This window comes from Muscardinus avellanarius, assembly GCF_963383645.1.
Source record: "Muscardinus avellanarius genome assembly, chromosome: 1".
Lineage (NCBI taxonomy): Eukaryota > Metazoa > Chordata > Mammalia > Rodentia > Gliridae > Muscardinus > Muscardinus avellanarius.
In genome coordinates this window covers 65,763,892-65,787,629 of record NC_137786.1, presented here as the reverse complement: position 1 = coordinate 65,787,629, position 23,738 = coordinate 65,763,892, and the positions used below count along the sequence as shown (strand labels likewise).

The window sequence follows — 23,738 nt, the reverse complement described above, 5'->3', positions numbered from 1 at the left end:
TAATTTTTAACCCTGGCTAATGGAAGCTTTCTTTAGCTTCCTGTGCAGGCCAGCAATTTAAAGTTGCAATATCTATAGAAATCATACTGTTTGGGGGGGCTGGTCCCCAAAGCTCTGAATCAGTAGAGGAGTGACGGGGATATCAGGCAGAGGGTGCGTGGGGACTTCTCGCGTTGCTTTTCTGAAAGGTAACTGGGGTTTATTACATTTGCTTTTAATGTTTCATGTGTGCAAAGAGCTGAATAAATCCTAAATGTTGGCAGTGGAGGACATCTTTGACATGAAATATTGTTTCCTTTCCTCATATGGTCAGTGAACAAATGAAAGTTTGTGGTCCTTTCTTTGTCTTTTTTCTTTTTCCCAGAGTGGTTAATTTATATGTGAAAAATGTTTTGAGAAATTTATTTTTATTTTAATTTCTAATTACATCTTATCCAGCAGAGCTATGCTTCGTGTATTACAAATTCCTTTTCTTCCCCCCTCCGTAATATGAGAGCTGCCTGTTTGGGCTCATTATGTGGAAGAGTTACCCTACATCCCACTTGGAGGTCAGTCCTCCCTCCTGGGCATTGTCCCTGTTCATAGCCTCTGGCCAGTTTATCTCACTTACTAAGTGTCCCCTGGCATTCTGGTTGGAATAGTTTCTCCCTTGTTAGCTAAGTGTCCCCACAAAGGAGTCACAGTGCTCCTGCGTGTACTACTCAGTTGAAAGGTATATTACTAATAATGGGAAAGTCTTCAAGTTTGCCTGATCTCTACTTTTTTTTTTTTAACACATCAGAGTGGATTCAAGGTTATCTCCTTAACAGTGTCACTCTTGCTCACTGACACTGCACTGGGAATAACCCTGAGCGTGCCCCTGGGAGTATATTAGGAGGAGGAATGTCATTTGTCATGTGTTGCATGGAAGAGAGAGAAAGAGAGAGAAGGGGGGGGAGAGAGAGAGAGGGAGAGAGAGAGAGAGAGAGAGAGAGAGAGAAAGGCTGAAAAGCACAGACTTCAAGAATAAGCTCTCTGGTCAAAATGTCTGCAACTGACTCATTTTATAACCCACAAGGAGCCTCATATGATGCTTCACACATAGTAGGTGCTCAACAAATGTTCCCTGAAAGAAGAAATTAATGCCACCCAATTGGCAAATACATTCCAGGTACCATTTTTATGAGGAAGGGGAGATAGTACATTTTGGGGTTGTTTTAGAATCCCATTTCAGGAAAGTGTATTTCCTTGTAAAAAGTTTTAGTAAGTAGCAATTGCATCACACTTTGTGCATCAACAGCCCATAGCACCGTCCAGACCCATCAGATACAAGGGTCACTTTCATAACCCACCATCGTAGTTTAATGTCTTATTTTTCTGCCTAGGTAATTCTGGTAAAATTTTCATCACAGTTATTACCTTGAAGTGTAACATATTCTGAAGGAATCGGTGGCCGATACTGTCATTTGAGGGCTAAGAAATATTTGTCTAGACATTTGATGCAATCTGTATTTTTATTTAATGTGTAATTGGCGAGAAAATAGCAAAGACAAATTTAAATGCTTGCATCTCTAACCTTGTCACAGTGTCTGAGCATTCATTCATCATCATTATCTTGATTCCTGCAGCCAGCCGACTTCATAGGAAAGCAAGCACTGAAACAGATTAAAGCCACGGGGCTGAAACGCAGACTGGTCTGCCTCACCTTGGCAACGGAGGATGTGGATCCGGAGGGAAATGAGAGCATCTGGTACCACGGCAAGGTGAGCCCGAGGACCTGGTTGCCAGGGCTGCATCCTCTGCAACAGACACCCTCCTGGCTCCTGTTTGTGTGCAGAGGGTTAGCTAATCTATTTATTTATTGGAAAGACGACACACTTGTGATTTCTGAGCTGACATTCAAGGAACAGAAAAGCAATTAACTGAAAGGAAAATGACATGTCGCTCAGGGTTTTTATTTATTTATTTATTTATTTTTGTGGGTCTGGGGATGGAACCCAGAAGGCATTTGACCTTTGAGCTACACCCCCTGCCCATGTTCCTCGTTTTTTAAAACATAAGATTTGATATTCTTGGTTTAAAAAAAAATAACCTCAAGGACTTGAAATACGTTGGGCATGAGGAAGGTACAAGTGAGAGGGTGAGGTCATCTCTTTGTTCACCACCTGCTTATCTGTGAATGCAGAAGGTGGATTTTATGGAGAACTTGGCATTCTGATCTAGTGTCTCTGGGACCTTTTAGAAGGAGGTAATTAGCATATTAACAGAAAAAAATTCAAATGAAAACGTCTGAAACAATGGGGGATCGAACTTTAGAAAGTTAAGTGAAAAGTGGAAATCACTTGACTCTTTCAGTAGGTGTAAAATCACTGTCTTTCCACTTTGAAATGTTACATGTCATTCTTTTGTACTCAGGAAAAACAGGCTTAGTTGCGTGACATCCATGGAACGTGTGTGTGTGTGTGTGTGTGTGTGTGTGTGTGTGTGTGTGTGTGTTGCTGGAGATTAAGCCCAGGGCCTCATGCATGCTAGGCAAGCGCTCTGCAACCAAGCTACATCCCAACCCTTTTATTTTATTTTATTTTATTTTGAGACAGGGTCTTGCTAAGTTGCCAAGGCTGGCCTCAAACTCACAATCTTCCTACCTCAGCCTCCTGAGCAGCTGGAATTACAGGTGTGCTCCAGCACACTCAGCTCATTTCCTCCACTTTATATGACTGTTTATAAAACCCAGTTTGGTTCAACATCTGGATGTGTTTGGTGGGTATTATCACATGGGTGTGGGACATGCAGTTTAGACCACGGTGAAGGGCACAGGGCCTTCAGGGCTCATCTGTGAAGCTGTTCTATGTTGATCAGGGGCAGCTTGGTCAATACTCAAGACTTGGAGATCCTATGCCTAGAGTTTTTCGTATTCACTGTGGCCTATTTGATAGTTGCTGTTGTTTTCTCCATCTTTTCAGTGACAAGTTGCTCAAAAAGGTAGCAAATCACAGCCTTTGGATTACTAAAGAAACAACAATGTAGATAGGCATAGTAGTATGCACTTATATTCCTAGCACTTAGGGGCCAAGACAGGGGGATAACAGGTTTAAAGCTAGCCTCAGCAACTTAGTGAGACCTTGTTTCATAATTAAAAAAGGCTACAGAGATGGCGACCGAGAAAAGCGGGGCTTAAGAGTCCCGCTAACAACCAATCTCCATTACCACAAAAAGAGCGCCTTTCATAGCCAGAAAACACCATCACCAGAAAAACAAAAAAACCCACCAGGCTCCAGAGAGAAAGCGGACTGAGAACAGAGCTCAGGGCCACAGAGGAGACACACGCGCCCGAGGACGCGGCAGCAGCGCCATACTGCCGGCGGCAGCGGCGAACTCAACGGACGGCTACAGCAAGCCAGGTGAGCCACTGCGAAACAGCCAGGCGGGATCTTTCGGCGCAGACAGCATTTAAAGCTCCCAGTGGCTGAGCTCAGCACACGCTGCAGGGATTCAGAGTGGAAATCAAAACCAGAGAAGAAAAAATACGCCAGCCTCATGACCGAGGGCGTGGCAGAGGCGCCATATTGCCACCGGCAGCGGCAGCAGCAGTGAATTCACCGAGTCCAGTACAGCTACATCTGCGTACTCAAGAACAGTGAGTCAAATTGCGGGCCACAGAGGAGAAATCACAGTATTGTGCCTCCTGGGACTTGACCCAGTGAGGGAGTGGTGGTGGCAGAGATATCACACCATAGGAGAACGTGCAACCTGGCACCCCCCATAGTTTAAAGCAGCCTCTATCGACTCCCTGGGTTGGAGACTCTGTGATACAACCCAGTAAAGGAGTAGTGGGATCTGAGATAATACAGACTCGAGATCCAGAGCACCTTAAGTGAAGCCATAGTGACCCAAGGGAAGAACCCAGAGAAGGCACAAACCTCCGAAATCATGGGAAAGAGGAATAACACTGGAGTAATGAATGTGCACAACCCCACAACATCAGAACCTGATAAAACAGAAAATCAGAGATTTCTAGAAGATCAAATCAGGAAAATAACTGTAGAAATAATAGAGGTGCTTCGAAAAGAACTCAGAGAGAGCCAAAAAGAGATAAAGGATGCAATTAATGAAGTAAAGGCCTCAATTCAAAGCACAAACAACCGATTAGACCACATGGAGAACAGAATCTCGCTCTTAGAAGATGAGCAATCCAAAAATGAATGCATAGTTTCTAATCTAGAAAAAATATCCAACAGCAGGAATCTGACATTGAAGAAATATGGGCCCATCTTAAGAGAGCTAACCTAAGAATAATTGGAATAGAGGAGGGAAAAGAAAGTGATACCAAAGGGATCAACAATCTCTTCAAGGAAGTAATAGCAGAAAATTTTCCAAATATAGAGCAAGAGGTTGATACACAGGTCCAGGAAACTTATAGAACTCCCTTTAGACAGGATCGGAGAAGAGGATCCCCACGCCATATAATTGTCAAAATGACCAATGTGGAAGCCAAGCAGAGAATCTTAAAGGCAACAAAAACAAAGGGCCAAGTGACATTCAGAGGCAAACCAATTAGAATCACTCCAGACTTCCCAAACCAAGTCATGAGAGCCAGAAGGGCTTGGAGTAACATATTCCAAACTCTGAAAGAAAACAACTTCCAGCCAAAAATTTCCTATCCAGCAAAACTTTCTACCAAATTAGATGGAGAAATAAGAAGCTTCCATGACAAACAGAAACTGAAGGAATTTATGTCTTCAAAACCAGCGCTAGAGAAAATACTCAAAGAGATTAACTACAAAGAAGAAATAGGTAACACACACCAGAACCAAAGAAACAAGATTTTTCATCCAACAGACAACTAAGATTGGTTATCTGTGGAGATTCATTATTTATGTTAGTCTTTTACCTATCTCTAAGTTGTATTGTTTGCCTTTATTGTTGTTAATTTTTAGGATTTCTAGTTGGAATATTAATATACCTTCAGATATAGCATTTGGAAATATTTTATCCAATTCTATTAGTAACTTTTAATTCTGTTTACATTGTCTTTGGATATACAATATTTTCTTTTATTTTTTAGGGAGTTTGTATATTCTTCTGTTGCCTGTGCCGTTGAAATCATATCCAAGAAATCACTGCCAATTTCAATGTTGTGAGGTTTTATGACCCAGATTTTCTCCTAAAAGTTTATAGTCTTAAGATTTATATTTAGGTCTTTTATCTATTTTGAGTTAATACTTGTATATGGGATTAGGTAAAGGTCCAATTTTATTCTTTTCCATGTAAATATTATTTTTCAACAATATTTAGTTAAAAGATTATTATTTCCACCACCAAATGTTCGTGGAAACCTTTTCAAAAATAACTTGACAATATAGGGAAGAATTTAGCTCTAGGCTTGTATTTAACTCCAATGGTCTATATATCTGCCTTTAGAACAGTACTACACTGTTTCAATTATTGTAGCTTTATATGGTTTGAAATCAGAAAATATATATCTGCTAGCTTTGTTCTTTTTCAAGATCATTTTGGGTATCTAGAATTCATATTCCATATTAGGATAGATTTTTTTCTGAAAAATAAATATATAAATATATGATAGTTTCACCTAAAAAAACAGAAAAAATATGCTCTAGTAAGAAAGAAAGCAAAAAGAAATATTGAAATGCTATCTTTAAATCATCAAACGCTTGGTATCAGACAAATGAAACTGTTATGTGAGATTATCATTTTTAATTTTGGATAAATTGCTATAATACTAGATGTCAACCACTAAGCCAAGCATGGGAAGGAGGGATGGGGAGAGAATGGGGTGGGGATCGGGTGGGGGCTGACTGGGCGATGTGTGCATGTATGTCTACAAAAGTTTGTATCCCACTATGATGTATGAATACAGTGCACCAATAAAATAAAATTAAAAAAAAAAATGTCAGTCATGTTCACAGGCCACTAATGTTCATGGATAATTATGATGGCCCTTTGTATTTTAATAAAGGTGTCAAAGAAAACCTGATGAAATTAATTTAAAATTAGATAGCTAATTATCGCTTATTACTAAGAGACTCCCAAATTGGAGAAAATGCTTATTCTCTTATGGCAACCAATATCTTTAAATGTTTATTCTTTTATTCAATAAGTATTATAGCTAATTGAATGATAAGTGTAATTAAATTACCAGGGGGGGAAAAAGACTTATGTGTGTATGTGCACTTCACAGTATTTTGCCCATTTTGTAAACACTTAGTGTTTTATCATTTACTCCAATCATGCATTTCTAGTGTGACAGCTAAGAAACTTGTAAATAACATCACCATTAAATGGTACAAAGGACACATGAGTTATGAGTCTGTGCATTTCCATCACTGTAATTTACTCTTGAAAAAAAAAAAAAAGGCTACAGGTGTGCCTAAGAGGTAGGATACCCCTGTGGCTAAGAGGTAGGATATCCCAGGTATTGGAAAGAAAGGAAGGAAGGATGAAAGAATGAAAGAGAGAGAGAGAGAGAGAGAGAGAGCAAGCAATGTGAGCTAAGGCCAGGTCAGTCTGGCATAGAATTAACATCTACTGAGTGCCTACTATATGCCAGTTATCTTCCATATGGTCTCTCATTTACTTTTACTGGGAACATCCCTATCAGATACGTATGATCATCTTCATTTTAAAGATGACACTTTGGGGCTCAGAGAGATTAGTGACTTGCTTGAGGTTACACAGCTAGCAATAGACAGAGCTGATTGACAACCCTGGTATAGCTGGGCTCTGAATTCCATATCCTTTCTTCTCAGTTTGCTCTCCTCTGTGTCTCTGCTGATATACCCTGGAGTCTCTTTAGAACTTACTTACATACAGGCGTGGTGACGCACGCTTGTAATCCCTTGCGCTTGGGAGGCAGAGACAGGAGGATCATGCAGGTTCAAAGCCAGCGACACTGGCTTAAGAGACCCTGTTTCCAATATGTGTGTGTGTGTGTGTGTGTGTGTGTGTGTGTGTGTGTATGTATGTATGTCTGGGAGTGTAGCCTGGAGGTAGAAGGCCTTCCAGGAACCCCAGTACCACCACCCAAAAAAAAAAAAAAAGAAGAACTTACTTACATACCCACAGGTTTTGTACGTGTGAGTAGCAGGTGGATATTCTTAGACACTGGATATTCTTAGACACTGAAACCTAAACCTAAAGACTTTCTCAGATCTCACACTCCTCTAACTTCCTTCATATTTAGCAGACTGCCCTCCCATTCTTCAGCTGGGTTGAGTCTGAGCTGCTCTTTGGATCCTTTCTACTTCCCTCACTGTTAGCCCTTCCTGGTTCTGTTCTCTATCTCTGGTTCAACCTTCCTTTCCTCCCTTCCCCCTTCCTCCCTTCCTCCTTCTCTCCCTTCTTCCCTCCCTCCCTCTCTCCTTCCTCCTTTTTCTTTTTGTGGCACTGGGGATTGAACCCAAGGCATTCTACCTCTGAGCTACACTTCCAGCCCTATTTGAAATAGAGTCTTGCTAAGTTGCTGAGGCTGGCCTATGATTCTCCTTCTAAGTACTGGGTTTACAGGAGGGGGCCACCGCCCTAGATATCTCTCTCTCTCTCTCTCTCTCTCTCTCTCTCTCTCTCTCTCTCTCTGTGTGTGTGTGTGTGTGTGTGTGTGTGTGTGTGTGTGTGTGTGCATGCGCACGAGCATATTGGGTATTGAACCCAGAGGCATTCTACCACTGAGCTATACTCCCAGTCCTAGTTCATCCTTTATTTTGAAACAGAATCTCACCAAGTTTCAGAGGGCCTCACTAAGTCTCTGAGCTGACCACCAACCTGCAATCCTTCTGTCTCAGCCTCCCAAGTACTAGAATTACAGGTGTACACCACCATGCCCAGCTCTCTTTTTTTAATATACATTTTTTTGCTGGGTATGATCAGGCTTGGTGGTACATGCCTGGAATCCCAGTACTTGGGATGCTGAGACAGAAGGATCACAGGTTCAAGGCCAGCCTCAACAACTTAGTGAGACCTTGTTTCAAATAAAAAGGGGAGGTGGGTGCTGGTGGTATATAGCTCAGGAGTAGGATACACCTGGGTTCAATCTCTATACCAAAAAATCTAATATACATTTTTCTTCCAGTTTTAAATGTGTACACAATTTACCTGATTTCTGCTGATTAGCAGCTCTGTAGTGAAGCAGCTGCTTTACCTGACCCTGAACTCATCTCTGGGCCTCAGTTTCTCATCTATAAAATGAAGCCATTAGATGAGGTGAGGCCCAAGGTTATTCCCATCTCTAATTAATTTTTCTCTCTAGTGGTTACACTCTCCCACATCATCTCTCCTTTGTTTTACATTTCCACTCGATTGCTACCCAACTCTCTCAGTACTCCTTGATGTGATCTATACTCAGCCTTCCACCAACATTCTTCTGTACCTGGCCATGGCATGATAGTGATGTTAGGCTACAGTATTTAGTATGCAACCCTGCATCAACCACAATCAGCGGACAGACTTTTAGCCATATTAAATATGATGATAGTCTAAATTCAAAAACCCATTTTGAATATTTAATTTCCTTTGCCAGGAATATCCACTAAGTTCACATGCCACTTTTTTGTTTTGTTTTGTTTTCCATAAGATATGCCATCTGCTTATAGAGCTGCTAAACCCAATAACAGGATTAGATCTCTTGAATTGCCCAATCCTCGCCTGTCTGCACTTTGATGCTTAGCCAGTTATCATTTTATACTTCAGATAGCCTCTCCCCCACGCCCTGGTATTGGGAAATGAGCCCAGGGGTGTTCTAACTCTGATCTAGATTCCCAGTCCTATTTTATTTTTTAATTTGAAACAGGGCCTCACTAAGTTTCTGAGGGTCTTGCTAAGTGTACTGAAACCTTCAGTCCTCCTGTTTCAGCCTCCCATGTACTGGAATGTACCATGCATGGCATATAGCCGTCTTTTTGATCCTCTCTTTCAAAGGCCTCCCTTCTTATAAAATGCGTTTCATTTCTAATTGACACATGGTAGTTGTGGATGCTTACAGGGTAGAGTGTGACATTTCCACAAATGCATACACTACATAATGATCAGATTGGAGTGTTCAACACATCTATCACCTGGGATACTTATCTTTTCTTTGTGTTGGGAACATTCAAAATCGTCTTGACTAGCTATTTCGAAATATTTAATTATTGCCAACTATTGTTCCCTACTGTGCTACAGAATATTAGAAGTTATTCCTTTTATACTCTAGAATGACATAGCTTTTGCTTATTTCCTGACTTTGATTTGTGTTGCTTTTGTATTTGGTATTTTATTCTTGCAAATACTTTCCATGCTACAGATACGGTATGAGTTTTTTTTTTATTAAACCAATTTTTATATCTACTATGTGTCAGCAATATTCTAGGCACTACAGTGAATAAAACAGATAAGATTCTCTATCCTTGTGGAGTTTACATTCCAGAGGAGAAAGCGACATATAGTTGGAAAAATAAATAAAATATATGGCATGTCAGGTATTGGTGATGCCCTGGGGAAGAATTCAGTTGGGGAGCTAGGCAGTGCTTAGAATTTTAAATAAGGTTTAATTTTTTAAAACCCATGTAAAATCCGGGTGTGGTGGTGCACGCTTGTAATCCCTTGTGCTTGGGAGGCAGAGACAGGAGGATCATGCAGGTTTGAAGCCAGCGGCACTGGCTTAAGAGACCCTGTTTCCAATGTGTGTGTGTGTTTGTGTGTGTGTGTGTGTGTGTGTGTGTATGTCTGGGAGTGTAGCCTGGAGGTAGAAGGCCTTCCAGGAACCCCAGTACCACCACCAAAAAAAAAAAAAAGAACTTACTTACATACCCACAGGTTTTGTACGTGTGAGTAGCAGGTGGATATTCTTAGACACTGGATATTCTTAGACACTGAAACCTAAACCTAAAGACTTTCTCAGATCTCACACTCCTCTAACTTCCTTCATACTTAGCAGACTGCCCTCCCATTCTTCAGCTGGGTTGAGTCTGAGCTGCTCTTTGGATCCTTTCTACTTCCCTCACTGTTAGCCCTTCCTGGTTCTGTCCTCTATCTCTGGTTCAACCTTCCTTTCCTCCCTTCCCCCTTCCTCCCTTCCTCCTCTCCCTTCTTCCTTCCCTCCCTCTCTCCCTCCTTCCTCCTTTTTCTTTTTGTGGCACTGGGGATTGAACCCAAGGCATTCTACCTCTGAGCTACACTCCCAGCCCTATTTGAAATAGAGTCTTGCTAAGTTGCTGAGGCTGGCCTATGATTCTCCTTCTAAGTACTGGGTTTACAGGAGGGGGCCACCGCCCTAGATCTCTCTCTCTCTCTCTCTCTCTCTCTCTCTCTCTCTCTCTCTCTCTCTGTGTGTGTGTGTGTGTGTGTGCGCGCGCGCGCACAAGCATATTGGGTATTGAACCCAGAGGCATTCTACCACTGAGCTATACTCCCAGTCCTAGTTCATCCTTTATTTTGAAACAGAATCTCACCAAGTTTCAGAGGGCCTCACTAAGTCTCTGAGCTGACCACTAACCTGCAATCCTTCTGTCTCAGCCTCCCAAGTACTAGAATTACAGGTGTACACCACCATGCCCAGCTCTCTTTTTTTAATATACATTTTTTTGCTGGGTATGATCAGGCTTGGTGGTACATGCCTGGAATCCCAGTACTTGGGATGCTGAGACAGAAGGATCACAGGTTCAAGGCCAGCCTCAACAACTTAGTGAGACCTTGTTTCAAATAAAAAGGGGAGGTGGGTGCTGGTGGTATATAGCTCAGGAGTAGGATACACCTGGGTTCAATCTCTATACCAAAAAATCTAATATACATTTTTCTTCCAGTTTTAAATGTGTCCACAATTTACTTGATTTCTGCTGATTAGCAGCTCTGTAGTGAAGCAGCTGCTTGACCTGACCCTGAATTCATCTCTGGGCCTCAGTTTCTGACCTATAAAATGAAGCCATTAGATGAGGTGAGGCCCAAGGTTATTCCCATCTCTAATTAATTTTTTTCTCTAGTGGTTACACTCTCCCACATCATCTCTCATTTGTTTTACATTTCCACTCAATTGCTACCCAACTCTCTCAGTACTCCTTGATGTGATCTATACTCAGCCTTCCACCAACATTCTTCTGTACCTGGCCATGGCATGATAGTGATGTTAGGCTACAGTATTTAGTATGCAACCCTGCATCAACCACAATCAGCGGACAGACTTTTAGCCATATTAAATATGATGATAGTCTAAATTCAAAAACCCATTTTGAATATTTAACTTCCTTTGCCAGGAATATCCACTAAGTTCACATGCCACTTTTTTGTTTTGTTTTGTTTTCCATAAGATATGCCATCTGCTTATAGAGCTGCTAAACCCAATAACAGGATTAGATCTCTTGAATTGCCCAATCCTCGCCTGTCTGCACTTTGATGCTTAGCCAGTTATCATTTTATACTTCAGATAGCCTCTCCCCCACGCCCTGGTATTGGGAAATGAGCCCAGGGGTGTTCTAACTCTGATCTAGATTCCCAGTCCTATTTTATTTTTTAATTTGAAACAGGGCCTCACTAAGTTTCTGAGGGTCTTGCTAAGTGTACTGAAACCTTCAGTCCTCCTGTTTCAGCCTCCCATGTACTGGAATGTACCATGCATGGCATATAGCCGTCTTTTTGATCCTCTCTTTCAAAGGCCTCCCTTCTTATAAAATGCGTTTCATTTCTAATTGACACATGGTAGTTGTGGATGCTTACAGGGTAGAGTGTGACATTTCCACAAATGCATACACTACATAATGATCAGATTGGAGTGTTCAACACATCTATCACCTGGGATACTTATCTTTTCTTTGTGTTGGGAACATTCAAAATCCTCTTAACTAGCTATTTCGAAATATTTAATTATTGCCAACTATTGTTCCCTACTGTGCTACAGAATATTAGAAGTTATTCCTTTTATACTCTAGAATGACATAGCTTTTGCTTATTTCCTGACTTTGATTTGTGTTGCTTTTGTATTTGGTATTTTATTCTTGCAAATACTTTTCGTGCTACAGATACGGTATGAGTTTTTTTTTTATTAAACCAATTTTTATATCTACTATGTGTCAGCAATATTCTAGGCACTACAGTGAATAAAACAGATAAGATTCTCTATCCTTGTGGAGTTTACATTCCAGAGGAGAAAGCGACATATAGTTGGAAAAATAAATAAAATATATGGCATGTCAGGTATTGGTGATGCCCTGGGGAAGAATTCAGTTGGGGAGCTAGGCAGTGCTTAGAATTTTAAATAAGGTTTAATTTTTTAAAACCCATGTAGAAGCCGGGTGTGGTGGTGCACTCTTGTAATACCCGCGCTCGGGAGGCGGAGACAGGAAGATTGCGCTGGTTTGGAGCCAGCCTCGCTGGCTTAAGAGACCCTGTTTCCAATTAAAAATATAAAATAGGTCTGGGAGTGTAGCCCGGAGGTAGAAGGGTTTTCAGGAACCCCAGTACCACCAAAACAAACAAACAAACAAACAACAAACATGTAAAAGGGTGGTCATGAGAATGGCTTTATTATATTGGGCTTCTTAGTTTCAGAATGTTTTATTTGGGAAGAAGTTCTGAAGAAGAGGTTTGTGGGGAAATTTGGAGAGTTTAGAAGGATATTTATTTATTTATTTATGTGTAATGCCGCAGGAACATTCTATCTCCAAGGTACACCCCCAGCCCTATTCTTAACTCTTTATTTTGAAACAGGGTTTCACTAAATTGCAGAAGGCTTCAATAAGTAGCTGAGGCTGGCTTGCGAACCTGCCCTGCAATCCTCTTGTCTTAGCCTCCCAAGTACTAGGATTACAAGTGTATGCCACCATGCCCAGCTTCTTTTTCTTTTTTCTTATATATATATATATATATATATATATATATATATATTTTTTTTTTTTTTTTTTTTTTTTTTTTTTTTGGTGGTACTGGGGTTCCTGGAAGCCCTTCTACCTCCGGGCTACACTCCCAGACCTATTTTTACATTTTTATTTGGAAACAGGGTCTCCTAAGCCAGCGCTCGCGGCTGGCTTCGAACCTGCGCGATCCTCCTGCCTCTGCCTCCCAAGCACAGGGATTACAAGTGTGCACCACCATGCCCGGCCCTTTCTTTTTTATTTTTTTACAAATGAAAATACACACAGATGGTGAAAGAAACGCATCATCCAACTTAAGCCACGTCACCTCCTTCAAAGGCCATTTACCACGTTGTCTTCTCTACGTCAGGTAGAGACTTCTCTTAAGGAAGGCATGAATGAAGGCTCAAAATAAATGAGAACTATATATGTTGGTAAAAAGAAGGCCAATATTTCATTAAACAAAGAATGTAAATCCACTAGGGAGAGTGGGGACGAGTTGTGCTTACAGTTCACTGAGCCGAAAGAAGGAATGGATCTAATTGAACCTGGAAGATTTAAGGTAGAGCTGTTTATAATTTATACTATAAAAAACCTACCCTGAAGGTTTAGTAAGAAGATGAAAGGCTAGACTTTGAAAATACCCTGGGCTGCTAACCTCCTGGATTGAAGGGAAAGTAAAGTAGAAACAAAAGCAAATTCTATCAGAAAACAAAGCATATTTTTAAAATACATACTCACAAAATGAGTACTCTACTTCCCTGGGTTACTAATGCAGAAACGACTACAAGGCACCCACACCTGGGAACTTTGGAAACAGAAGGCTTAGTAGTCTCTGAACTATGAATCAGAGGACTGTGCCCAAAGACTTGCTCCAATCTATTTCTGTTTCTTAAGTTGCTCAACTGAACCACATTAACTCTCTAGGCTCCAAATACAAGTCTCCATTTTATAGGCTAGGAAGTGAAATAGGGTTACCAACATAGTCTTTTTTTTTTTTTAAAGCAGTGATTTAACTCCAACCTCCCTGACCCAAACCCCTGTCTTAGATCACTTAATAATTATCCAAAGGAGGAAAGCAATTTAAAGTATTTGCTATAGTTGGCTAGCAAAAAATATGCCAGACTGGGACTGGGACAGGGGTTCTGGGGAAGTCCTCCAAAGGGGAGGTGGACCTCAACTCAGGCCGTGAGAGTCCTTGACATGCGAACAGAAAGGAATTTAAGGACTCAACACAGTGAGGCATAGATTGATTTTATTGAGAGAAGGAAAGAAGTACGCACTCTGAAGGGCAGGGTAGAGTAGGGGTGTTGGAGAGGAAATGGGTTAGCTATATCTTAACAAGGCATCTTATACATCTAAAATCTATAGTATTGGACAGGACCCAAGAAGGTATTTTTAGTTCTCCTGTGTGTTGGAGACTGGATACATTAATTATTACCTTCTAGGGGTTGTTTTCTTCTTTGTTCTTTCCCAAAACATCCTCTAATAATTTTATTGTTCTGCTTTGTAAACTTAAACATACTTCTACTACATTGATGTAATATTGAGAATTTGTAACTACATGGATGTAACATTGAGGGTTTGATTAAAGTGCGACACACTAGTAAGTAATCAGATAACTTCCTGACAAGGTCTAGTCATTTATTTCATTGTGCTGTTTGTGATCAGAGTGCATACTCCGATCAAAGTGGGCTTAGAATCTGGACGTTTAATCATGGCTACTCTTGTTTTGTCTCTCACCTATCCTTATGCCTTCTATCCCACCTCAAAATGAACATATTCAAGTTTCTTGTTCATTAATCAATCTGTTTTTTCCATATTAAGTTCAGAAATCACACAGAGAATTTCTGACCTGGGGCCTCAAAAAGATCATTAAAAACTGGGACTAGACGCAAGGGTCATGTGTTAGGATCTAAAATGTGTTAGGATCAGCCGGGCGTGGTGGCGCAGGCTTGTAATCCCCGCACTTGGGAGGCAGAGACAGGAGGATCGCGCAGGTTCGAAGCCGGCCGCGCGCTGGCTTAGGAGACCCTGTTTACAAATAAAAATGTAAAAATAGGTCTGGGAGTGTAGCCCGGAGGTAGAAGGGCTTCCAGGAACCCCAGTACCACCACCAAAAAAAAAAATAAATAAATAAAATAAAATAAAATAAAATGTGTTAGCATCTAAAGAGACTAGAAATGCTATAGCAGGAGCGTTGGCCGTAGTGAGCTTCTAGCTGAGGCGGCTGAGTGAGCAGCAGGCTGCCTGCGTCCGCGCTCTGCCCACAACTACGCATGGTCGCCGTGCTGGACGGCCGTGAGGTAGGATGCTCTGTGATGTGGCCAGAAGGCCTTATGAGCGGGGCTACGTATCTATTTTGCTTTTATTGTCTTCCTCCTACTTTTGTTTCAATGCAGTGCTTTGACACGACAATTTGTTATTTTGCATTTTCTGCTTTTACTTCTCTTTCATACTTTCCTTTAGATCTGGTTTCTACTAACTTTTCTCTTCTCATCAGGTTTGTTATATAGATGATTATTATTTTTCTTTTGTAGCCTAAAGTCTTTGCTTTCAGCTCCTGGGTTTGATTCCACATTTAGTACCATTCTCTGTTTGTTAGCCCCAGGTACCTTCATTTATCCTCTTTTCTTTATTTTTTTGTTTTGTTTTGTTTTTTTGCTCATTTCCAGCGTCAGGCCTCCCCTTATCCTGGAAGGGTTCATTCTGCATCTCTGCCAACTTAATTCCAACCACCTTCAAAATATAAAACAAATCCTGGCTTAATTATTAGCCATCATGTTTTCTGTTTATATTGTATTTTTATATCAGTTCCCCAACTAAGCTATAAGCTTTTGGGGGTAGGAACCAGAACCCTACTCATTCCTAGCAAAATGTCTTGTGTATGCTATAGCTTAGTGTTAAAATTACTATTTACTTAATTTCCTTACATTTGGCAAGAATTGTTAAGCATAATACCTGAACAGAAATATAAACATTGTATATAGTCTCTGATATATAATAATGACTTCACATTGGCATTGGTATATTAATAGTTTAATTTAATTTAATAGTTTAATTAATAGTTTAATTATTTTGAAAGACCATTCTCTAAACCCCACCAAGACAGTTAACTAAATTTGCATTTGGATATTTACATTTTTTCTCCCTTCTATAACCATACAATTTTAATGATAAAAGAGAAATTTCTTTTAGTTTCAGATAAAAACAGTCTTCTTTCAAGTCTTTTAGATGAAATGGAGCAAAATAATGAGAAGTTCTGGAGTTATTTGGATATGTACTTTGAGAATTATTTTTTATAATTTGTAACTTTTTATTAATCTTCCCAAAAATGTGATTTTCCTTTTTGTTACTGGTGTACACTTCAGAAGCATTTCTTAAGATTTTCATATTGTATATTGGTTCTGTATTTTTGTTTTGTTTTGTTTTGTTTATGATACTGAGTGTTGAATGCAGGAGTATCTACCTCTGAGCTATACTCCCAATCCTATTTGTATTTTTTATTTTGAAACAGAGTCTAACTAAGTTGCTGAGACTAGCCTCAAACGTGTGACCCTCCTGTTTTAGCCGCCAAGTCTTGACTTGTATTTGGGGCTATTTTATCAAGAGACAGGAGCACAGAGCTGAGACCAGGGTGCTCAGGACTGCTGGGTCTTGTCTTTCAGGTGGTCGGCAACACAACGTCTGGAAGCTACAGCTACAGCATTCAGAAGAGCCTGGCTTTTGCGTATGTTCCTGTAGAGCTCAGTGAAGTGGGACAACAATTAGAAGTTGAACTGCTAGGTAAAAATTACCCAGCAGTCATCATACAAGAACCTTTGGTATTGACAGAGCCAGCCAGAAACCGGCTTCAGAAGAAAGGCAGAAAGGACACAACTTGAAAAGGACTTTACCAGTCAGCTGAATCAGAGCTGCTACATGATTGTACTTGGAAGTATTATCATTGCTCCTGGGAGGAATAGAATAAATTATTAATTCATTTCAAAATAACCAAAGTTCAGATTTGAATCATAATAAAACCTTTTCTCTTATTCTCTAATCAAGATAGAATAATAAATTAATGATTTACATTGTAACTTCAAGTGAAGAAATTTGAAGTGGATGCCTTTTATTATCCCATATTGTTTATGAAAAACAATCAGCAAAACATCAGATGTTCGCTAATATATAATCATAATTATAAATGGATAAAAGGATTTACACAATTTCAGGAACATGGCATATGGTTGATAGCTGAAAATGAATTAATAAATTATCTTTCTCTCTTTTGGTACTAGGGTACCAAAATTCAGTATCATTCTACCTCTGAGCTACACCCCCAACCTTTTTCACTTTTTATTTTAAAACAGGGTCTAATGCCAGGCGTGGTGGCGCACGCTTGTAATCCCCACACTTGGGAGGCTGAGACAGGAGGATCGCGCAGGTTTGAAGCCAGCCTCAGCTACTTAGTGAGGGTCTCAGCAACTTAGTGAGACACTGTTTCCAAATAAAATATAATGTAGGTCTGAGAGTATAGCCCTGAGGTAGAAAGCCCCTGAGTTCCTCTCCCAGTACCACCAAATAAAAAATTAAAAAAATAGCTGGGCGTGGTGACGCACGCTTGTGATCCCCGCGCTTGGGAGGCGGAGACAAGAAGATCGTGCAGGTTCGAAGCCAGCTGTGCTGGCTTAAGAGACCCTGTTTCCAAATAAAAAAGTATAAAAATAGGTCTGGGAGTGTAGCCCGGAGGTAGAAGGGTTTCCAGGAATCCCAGTACCACCATAATTAATTAGTTAATAATTAAAAAATAAAACAGGGTCTAACTTGTTAAGGATTTCACTGAGTTGCTGGGGCTGGCTTCAGACCTGCAATCCTCCTGTATTGGCCTCCCACGTACTGGAATTTCAGGTGAGCACCACTGTGCTCTGCTTTAAAAAAATTATCTCTTACATAAGAACAAACACAGTGCTATTGATGGATTTGTTTTATTGAGAAATCTTTTGAAAGTGATGGTTTTAAGTTTTCACAATGCAACCATAATGAGAATAGTAAAACTTAATATCAATGTATCACTAACATTTTTATTCAGTTCCCTGAAATATTTACTATTTTCTTAATGACTTCTATGAAAGCAGCTTCATAAGACGCTAATATTGTCCTTTCAAAGGTTGCTTTGGAAGGGAAATTGCCAAAAAGGACAGAATTTTCAAAGGAAGCGGTACTTGTAACCCTTCAGAAATGAAGCTGGAACCTAAATAGATTGTGCCAGTACAAACACAATCTGAATACTGAACACCTCGCCTTGAGAAAAAATTAATGCAAGTTGACATCACACGGTGCCGTTCTGAGTATCTTTTCACAGAGCACTTGACAACACAGGTCAAACAAAAGCTAAGAGCTGACAGGATCGCCCTTGGCACTCCGTACAGCAAGAAAAAAACAAAACCAGTTAGAAAGAATTCTTTGATAGGCTTCTTGAAATTATTTGAGTTTAGCTGACTGACTAAATCAAAAGGTTTTTTTTTTTTTGTAAAAGGTGGTTTATCATTTATAATTAATTCACACACACATTTTTTACACATGTATTGAACTTTTCCTAGGGATTAAAGAAAGCTGACTGAAAAGCAGGATGAGATTCTGTAATTAGAATAAACTCTAAAGTGATTTCTTAATTTGTAAGTCTTGAAAAGATACCAGATTTATATGTTAAATGTTTTATAACAGTGATTGCGTATTAGAACTCTTTAACCTGCCATTCATTTCTGTTTGGTATGTCCTCTTACAAAAGAAATCTGAGAGCCGGGCGTGGTGGCGCACACTTGTAATCCCTGCACTTGGGAGGCTGAGACAGGAGGATTGCACGGGTTCGAAGCCAGCCTCAGCTACTTACTGAGGCTCTCAGCAATTTAGCGAGACCCTGTTTCCAAATAAAATATAAAAAAGGTCTGGGAGTATAGCCCGGAGGTAGAAAGCCTCTAGGTTCCACCCCCAGTACCACCAAAACAAACAAACAAACAAACAAACAAACAAACAAAAATCAGAGAAACACCCTTGGTTACAAGTGTCTCCTAATTGTCAGCAATATTTCCCAGGCTCCCTGGTCCAGTTTCTGTGTTAAGTGCTATTTAAGGCCCCTGGATGTGGCCAGGTGTGGTAGCACATGCCTGAGATCTCAGTACTTGGGAAGCTGAGTCAGGAGGATCGCAGGTTTGAAGACAGTCTTGGCAGGATGGTGAGACTCTGAGAGTATAGTTCAGAAATGGAATGTCCCTAAGTTAAATCCCCAGTACCACAAAGTAAAGAAGGAAAGGCAGGCAGGCAGGCCGGCCCTTAGTTCCTCCTCTATGAAGGAGGTTCAGGCTCTTCCAGTTTTTTGTATACTATAGAGGCAAGAAGTAATCATGAAAGTACAATATTGAACTCATGTCATGTATACCACTCAAACCAATAAATAAGAAAAATGGGGCATTCAGATGAACATTAAACTTTTAAAGAAACCCTATCCACGGTATAAGATTTTCTTTTCTTTTTGGTACTGGGAATTGAACTCAGTTAATATACCACTCAAACAAATAAATAAGAGAAATGGGGCATTCAGATGAACGTTAAACTTTTAAAGAAACCCTATTCATAGTATAAATCTCTGCATCCTGATTTTTCTTTTTCTTTCATTTTATTTCTTTATTTTTTTTACTGGGGTTTGAACCCTGGGGTATTCTACCTCTGAGCTATATCCCCAGTCCTTTTTATTTTTTTTATGTTGAAACAAGGTCTTGTTAAGTTGCTGAGGGCCTCACTGAGTTCTGAGGCTGGTGTTGAACCTGTGATCCTCCTATCTCTGCCTCCCAAATACTGGGATTACAAGTGTACACCACCATTTCTTTCTTTTCTTTTCTTTCTTTCTTTCTTTTTTTTTTTTTGTGGTACTGGGGTTCCTGGGAGCCCTTCTACTTCCGGACTACACTCGCAGACCTGTTTTTTATATTTTTATTTGGAAACAGGGTCTCTTAAGCCAGCACAGCTGTCTTCGAACCTACGCAATCCTCCTGTCTCCGCCTCCCAAGCGCAGGGATTACAAGCATGAGCCACCACGCCCGGCCCTTCTTTCTTATTTTTTGAAACAGGATCTCACTAAATTGTAGAGGGTCTCACTGAGTAGCTGAGGCTGGCCACAAACCTGTGATTCTCCTGTTTCAGCCTCCCAGTACTGGGCTTACAAGTATGTGCCATCACACCCAGCTCAGTCCTGATTTTCTTAAGAAGCTCCCCTGGCTCCCTCTTTGGTTATATGCTGTGGGCTATCCAGCTTCGTGGGTCTCCCCAGCATCTCTACTCTTGCCCACTCAGTGATGTTGACCTTGACACCAGCCAACCCAGTTACCTGCAACGTGGCTTAGCCATGGAAAGTGAGCTAACCATTTTCTTCCCATGGGGATGTGAACTGGGAACCATCAGAGAACGAACTGATTAGTACTAAAAGATGAAGTTGAAAAGATACACAGAAAAGGAAGCCATGAAGTCTACGGATGATGAGAACTGCCAACAAGGAGGAGGCCCTGAAAGAGACAAAGAGAGGAAAGACGGGTTCCCGAAGCCCTCAGTTCCTGATAGCATGACAGCCAGTTCTTGGGTGAGAAGTTGGACTCAAAAGAGTCCAGCTGAAACCACTAGCTTCTAGAAAGTGGACCATGCATGGGAGGCCTCCAAGGAATGGGGTCGGGATTAGTGTCAGTGTGAATGGCAAACAGCCAGCACGTGGGAAGTTCTCTAGTGAGCCTTGTCTGCAGTGAGGAAAAACATCCTCACAAATGAGATGGTGAGTAAGAGGCACTGCCTTCCCTTCCCGAGGCCAGGACAGCTATTTGGAATTGCAAAAGCATGTTCTAGTGAACACGTTAACAAAACATGTGTGTATGGTGTTATGTTGCTAGTGTTCACATCCTTACACATCTGTGTCTTTATCTCTTTTATTGATAAAGAAAGGCGATGGGAAGAATTGTTTTAAGTATGCTGTGTGGGACATTCAATAGCAGACAAACTAGATTTCTGATAGGATTTTGTGCAAATTTGAATTAAACAAAAGAAAAGGTTGGTGTTATCAGGGAACACAGCAGCTGTGAAAGGAAGTTTCAATCACAAAATACAATCCTTGAGCTAAAGCCCCCCAAAATCAGAGTACCCAAAGGTAAGTTGATTATACCCTTATGATGAATCTGTGTATGAAAATATGAATTATCATCTCATCTTTATATCTTTGCCATTGATGAATTTTTTCTTTTTATGGGTCTGGGGATGGAATCTAGCGGTATTCAACCTCTGAGCTACACCGCCTGCCCTATTTTTTATTCTTTATTTTGAAACTGGGTCTCACTGAGTTGCGGAGGGCCTCACTAAGTAGCTGAGGCTTTCTGTAAACCGTGATCCTCCGGTCTCAACCTCTCAAATGCTGGGATTACAAGCATGGTCACCATGCCTGGCTCCCATTGATGAATCTTTAGAATAGCTCGGTACTTTAGAGAAAGCTGCAATACAAATGATAAGAAGGTAACACAGTACTTTCCCTGGGAATGGACTTGGGACATATTAGCTGGTCCGGAAGCATGGAGACACTGGGGTGATTCAAAGGCCACTAGACTGAAAGCCACAAGATGTGCTCTTGTCAGCCCTGTCACCAACCAAGCCCAGTCCATAAAACATCCATGGACGCCTCTCCTGTATTTAAGATGCCGAGTGATTGCATGCCTTAGTAAAGGATTCCTTAATCTGTACATGCTTGTTGGGAACTCACTCCAGAAAGACACAAAGAGGCACTTGGGAAAGTCTCCGTGGAGAACAATACAGACCTGGTCCTGCCTTCAAGGAATTTAAAGAGGAGAAAGGCCAGGGCAAGCATTTAGCAAGGGGAAGAACCTGTAGTGAATACTTAGCTACCATCAATGGTGACATAAATACCCAAGGGAATGTTCGAGAACATTTGAGAAGGCTGGGAGGGCAAAGGGTCCGAGATGTCAAACTAAGGGTAAAGGCTGAACAGCGCTCTGTAAGTTAAGCAGAAAAGTCTTGGTGTAAATACTTTCAGGAGTCCAGTAATGACAAAAGGCCAGGCTGCATTTATGATGAAATATAAGCATACATTAGTATATATGAATAAATGACTTCAAATCAGCACTTTGTATTTTTATTATTTATACCTCAAAAGACATTGTATTCTACACAGAAGTTAATTTGGAGAACCCCTAATTGCACCATGGGCCCGCGACACACACTTAGCCACATGCATTTGTTTAGAGAGTAAATTTTATTTTATTTTATTTATTTATTTATTTTTTTGGTGGTACTGGGGTTCCTGGAAGCCCTTCTACCTCCGGTATACACTCCCACGGGCTACACTCCCAGACCTATTTTTTTTTTTAACATTTTTATGTGGAAACAGAGTCTCTTAAGCCAGCGAGGCTGGCTCCGAACCAGCGCAATCCTCCTGTCTCCACCTCCCAAGCGCGGGGATTATAAGCATGCGCCACCACGCCCGGCCTTTATTTTTCATATTAATTAATAAATTAATATTTATTGTGGTACTGGGGATTGAACCTAGGGGGATTCTATCTCCAAGCTATATCTCCAGCCCTATTTTTTACTTTTAAACAGGGTCTCACTAAATTGCTAAGGGCTTCACTGAGTTGCTGAGGCTGATCTCAAAATCTGTGATTCTCCTGTTTCAGCTTTCCAAGTACTGGGATTACGAGTATGCACCATCATGCCTGACTGGAAGATAAATTTTAAATTGCTGAAATCATTCAAGTTTACTTGAAGCACTATTTGTATCTTCAATCCCTGTGGAACCATACTTAAACAGTAGATCAGAAATAAACAACGGCAGTTGAAGATTATAAATACAAAGAAATAGAAATTGATTTTCTTCAATTATCTCATTCTATGGGACCTGTCTATTGATGTTTATTATGTATATTATAAAACTAAAAGCAAACTGCAAGGTCTGACGTCATGTTCACTAAGTGCAAAGTTTGTGCATGAAATACCTCTGGTTTTTCATATATCTTTAAATTCAAATTCCTTTTTAACTATTAATTGTGATACAGAAAGCTGCATTATGATGATAAACAGGTTTCAAAACTAAAGAAATACATTATGAATTTTCCAGTAAAGAAATTTTAGTGGAAAATGTTTAACCAGAGGTATTTGAAAGAAATGATAATTGTTCCCAAAGAAACAAAGACACAGCATTATCACCCTCACCCCTTTTAATTTTTATTTTGAAACAGAGTTTCACTAAATTGCTGAGAACCTTGCTGAAGCTGTCTTCCAACCTGTGAGCTTTCTGTCTTAGCCTCCCAAATATTGGAATTACAGGCATGTGCCACCACTCTCAGCTGATATTTATGAACCTTTGTCAAACTCACCATTATGTTGAAGTCTTTTATTAATTACTTATAAGTTTCTTTCAGCAGGTGTACTCGTCAAGCAGCAAGTACAGAAACCAGGAACGATGAGGAACAGCATGGGTTGTTATGCAGGAGCTCAACAACCCATGTCGGTCCCTTCTATTATCCACCTTTTCATTGCTTTAAGGATACAAAGTCCCTATGGCCTTTGTTTCTCTGCAGGTATAAGCAAAGCGGGAGTTACAGAAGCCAAACAGGAGTTATGTGTGACTAGCAAGGCACCTGGTGACCCTTTATCTCAGACTGATGAACATTAGTCATCAGCCTTGGGGTCACCCAGGGTCACATCATGGCATTACTGAAGCTAAAGCCTAGGCTCACTTTATCACAATACTATCTATTAATACTATCTATCTAATTTTGATAAAAGCCATTGACAAACTTGCAATTCTGAGGGCTTAAAAATAGAAATGGTGAATTTATCATTCACAGACAGTAAATCTATTTATTACAACAGATTAATATGTAGGTATAAACATTT

At 40.4% G+C, this 23,738-nt stretch overlaps 1 protein-coding gene across 1 annotated transcript in view; it reads left to right on the top strand.

Moving 5' to 3' along the window:
• Positions 1-16,699, top strand: part of DMGDH (dimethylglycine dehydrogenase) — a gene marked incomplete at both ends in the record, with an annotated part of 76,261 nt that extends 59,562 nt beyond the window's left edge. The window contains 2 exons of the mRNA XM_080705840.1: positions 1,608-1,742; positions 16,484-16,699. Coding sequence (XP_080561966.1) covers positions 1,608-1,742; positions 16,484-16,699 — 351 coding nt within the window. The remainder of the gene's footprint in view (positions 1-1,607; positions 1,743-16,483) is intronic.
• Between the last annotated feature and the right edge of the window lie 7,039 nt (positions 16,700-23,738).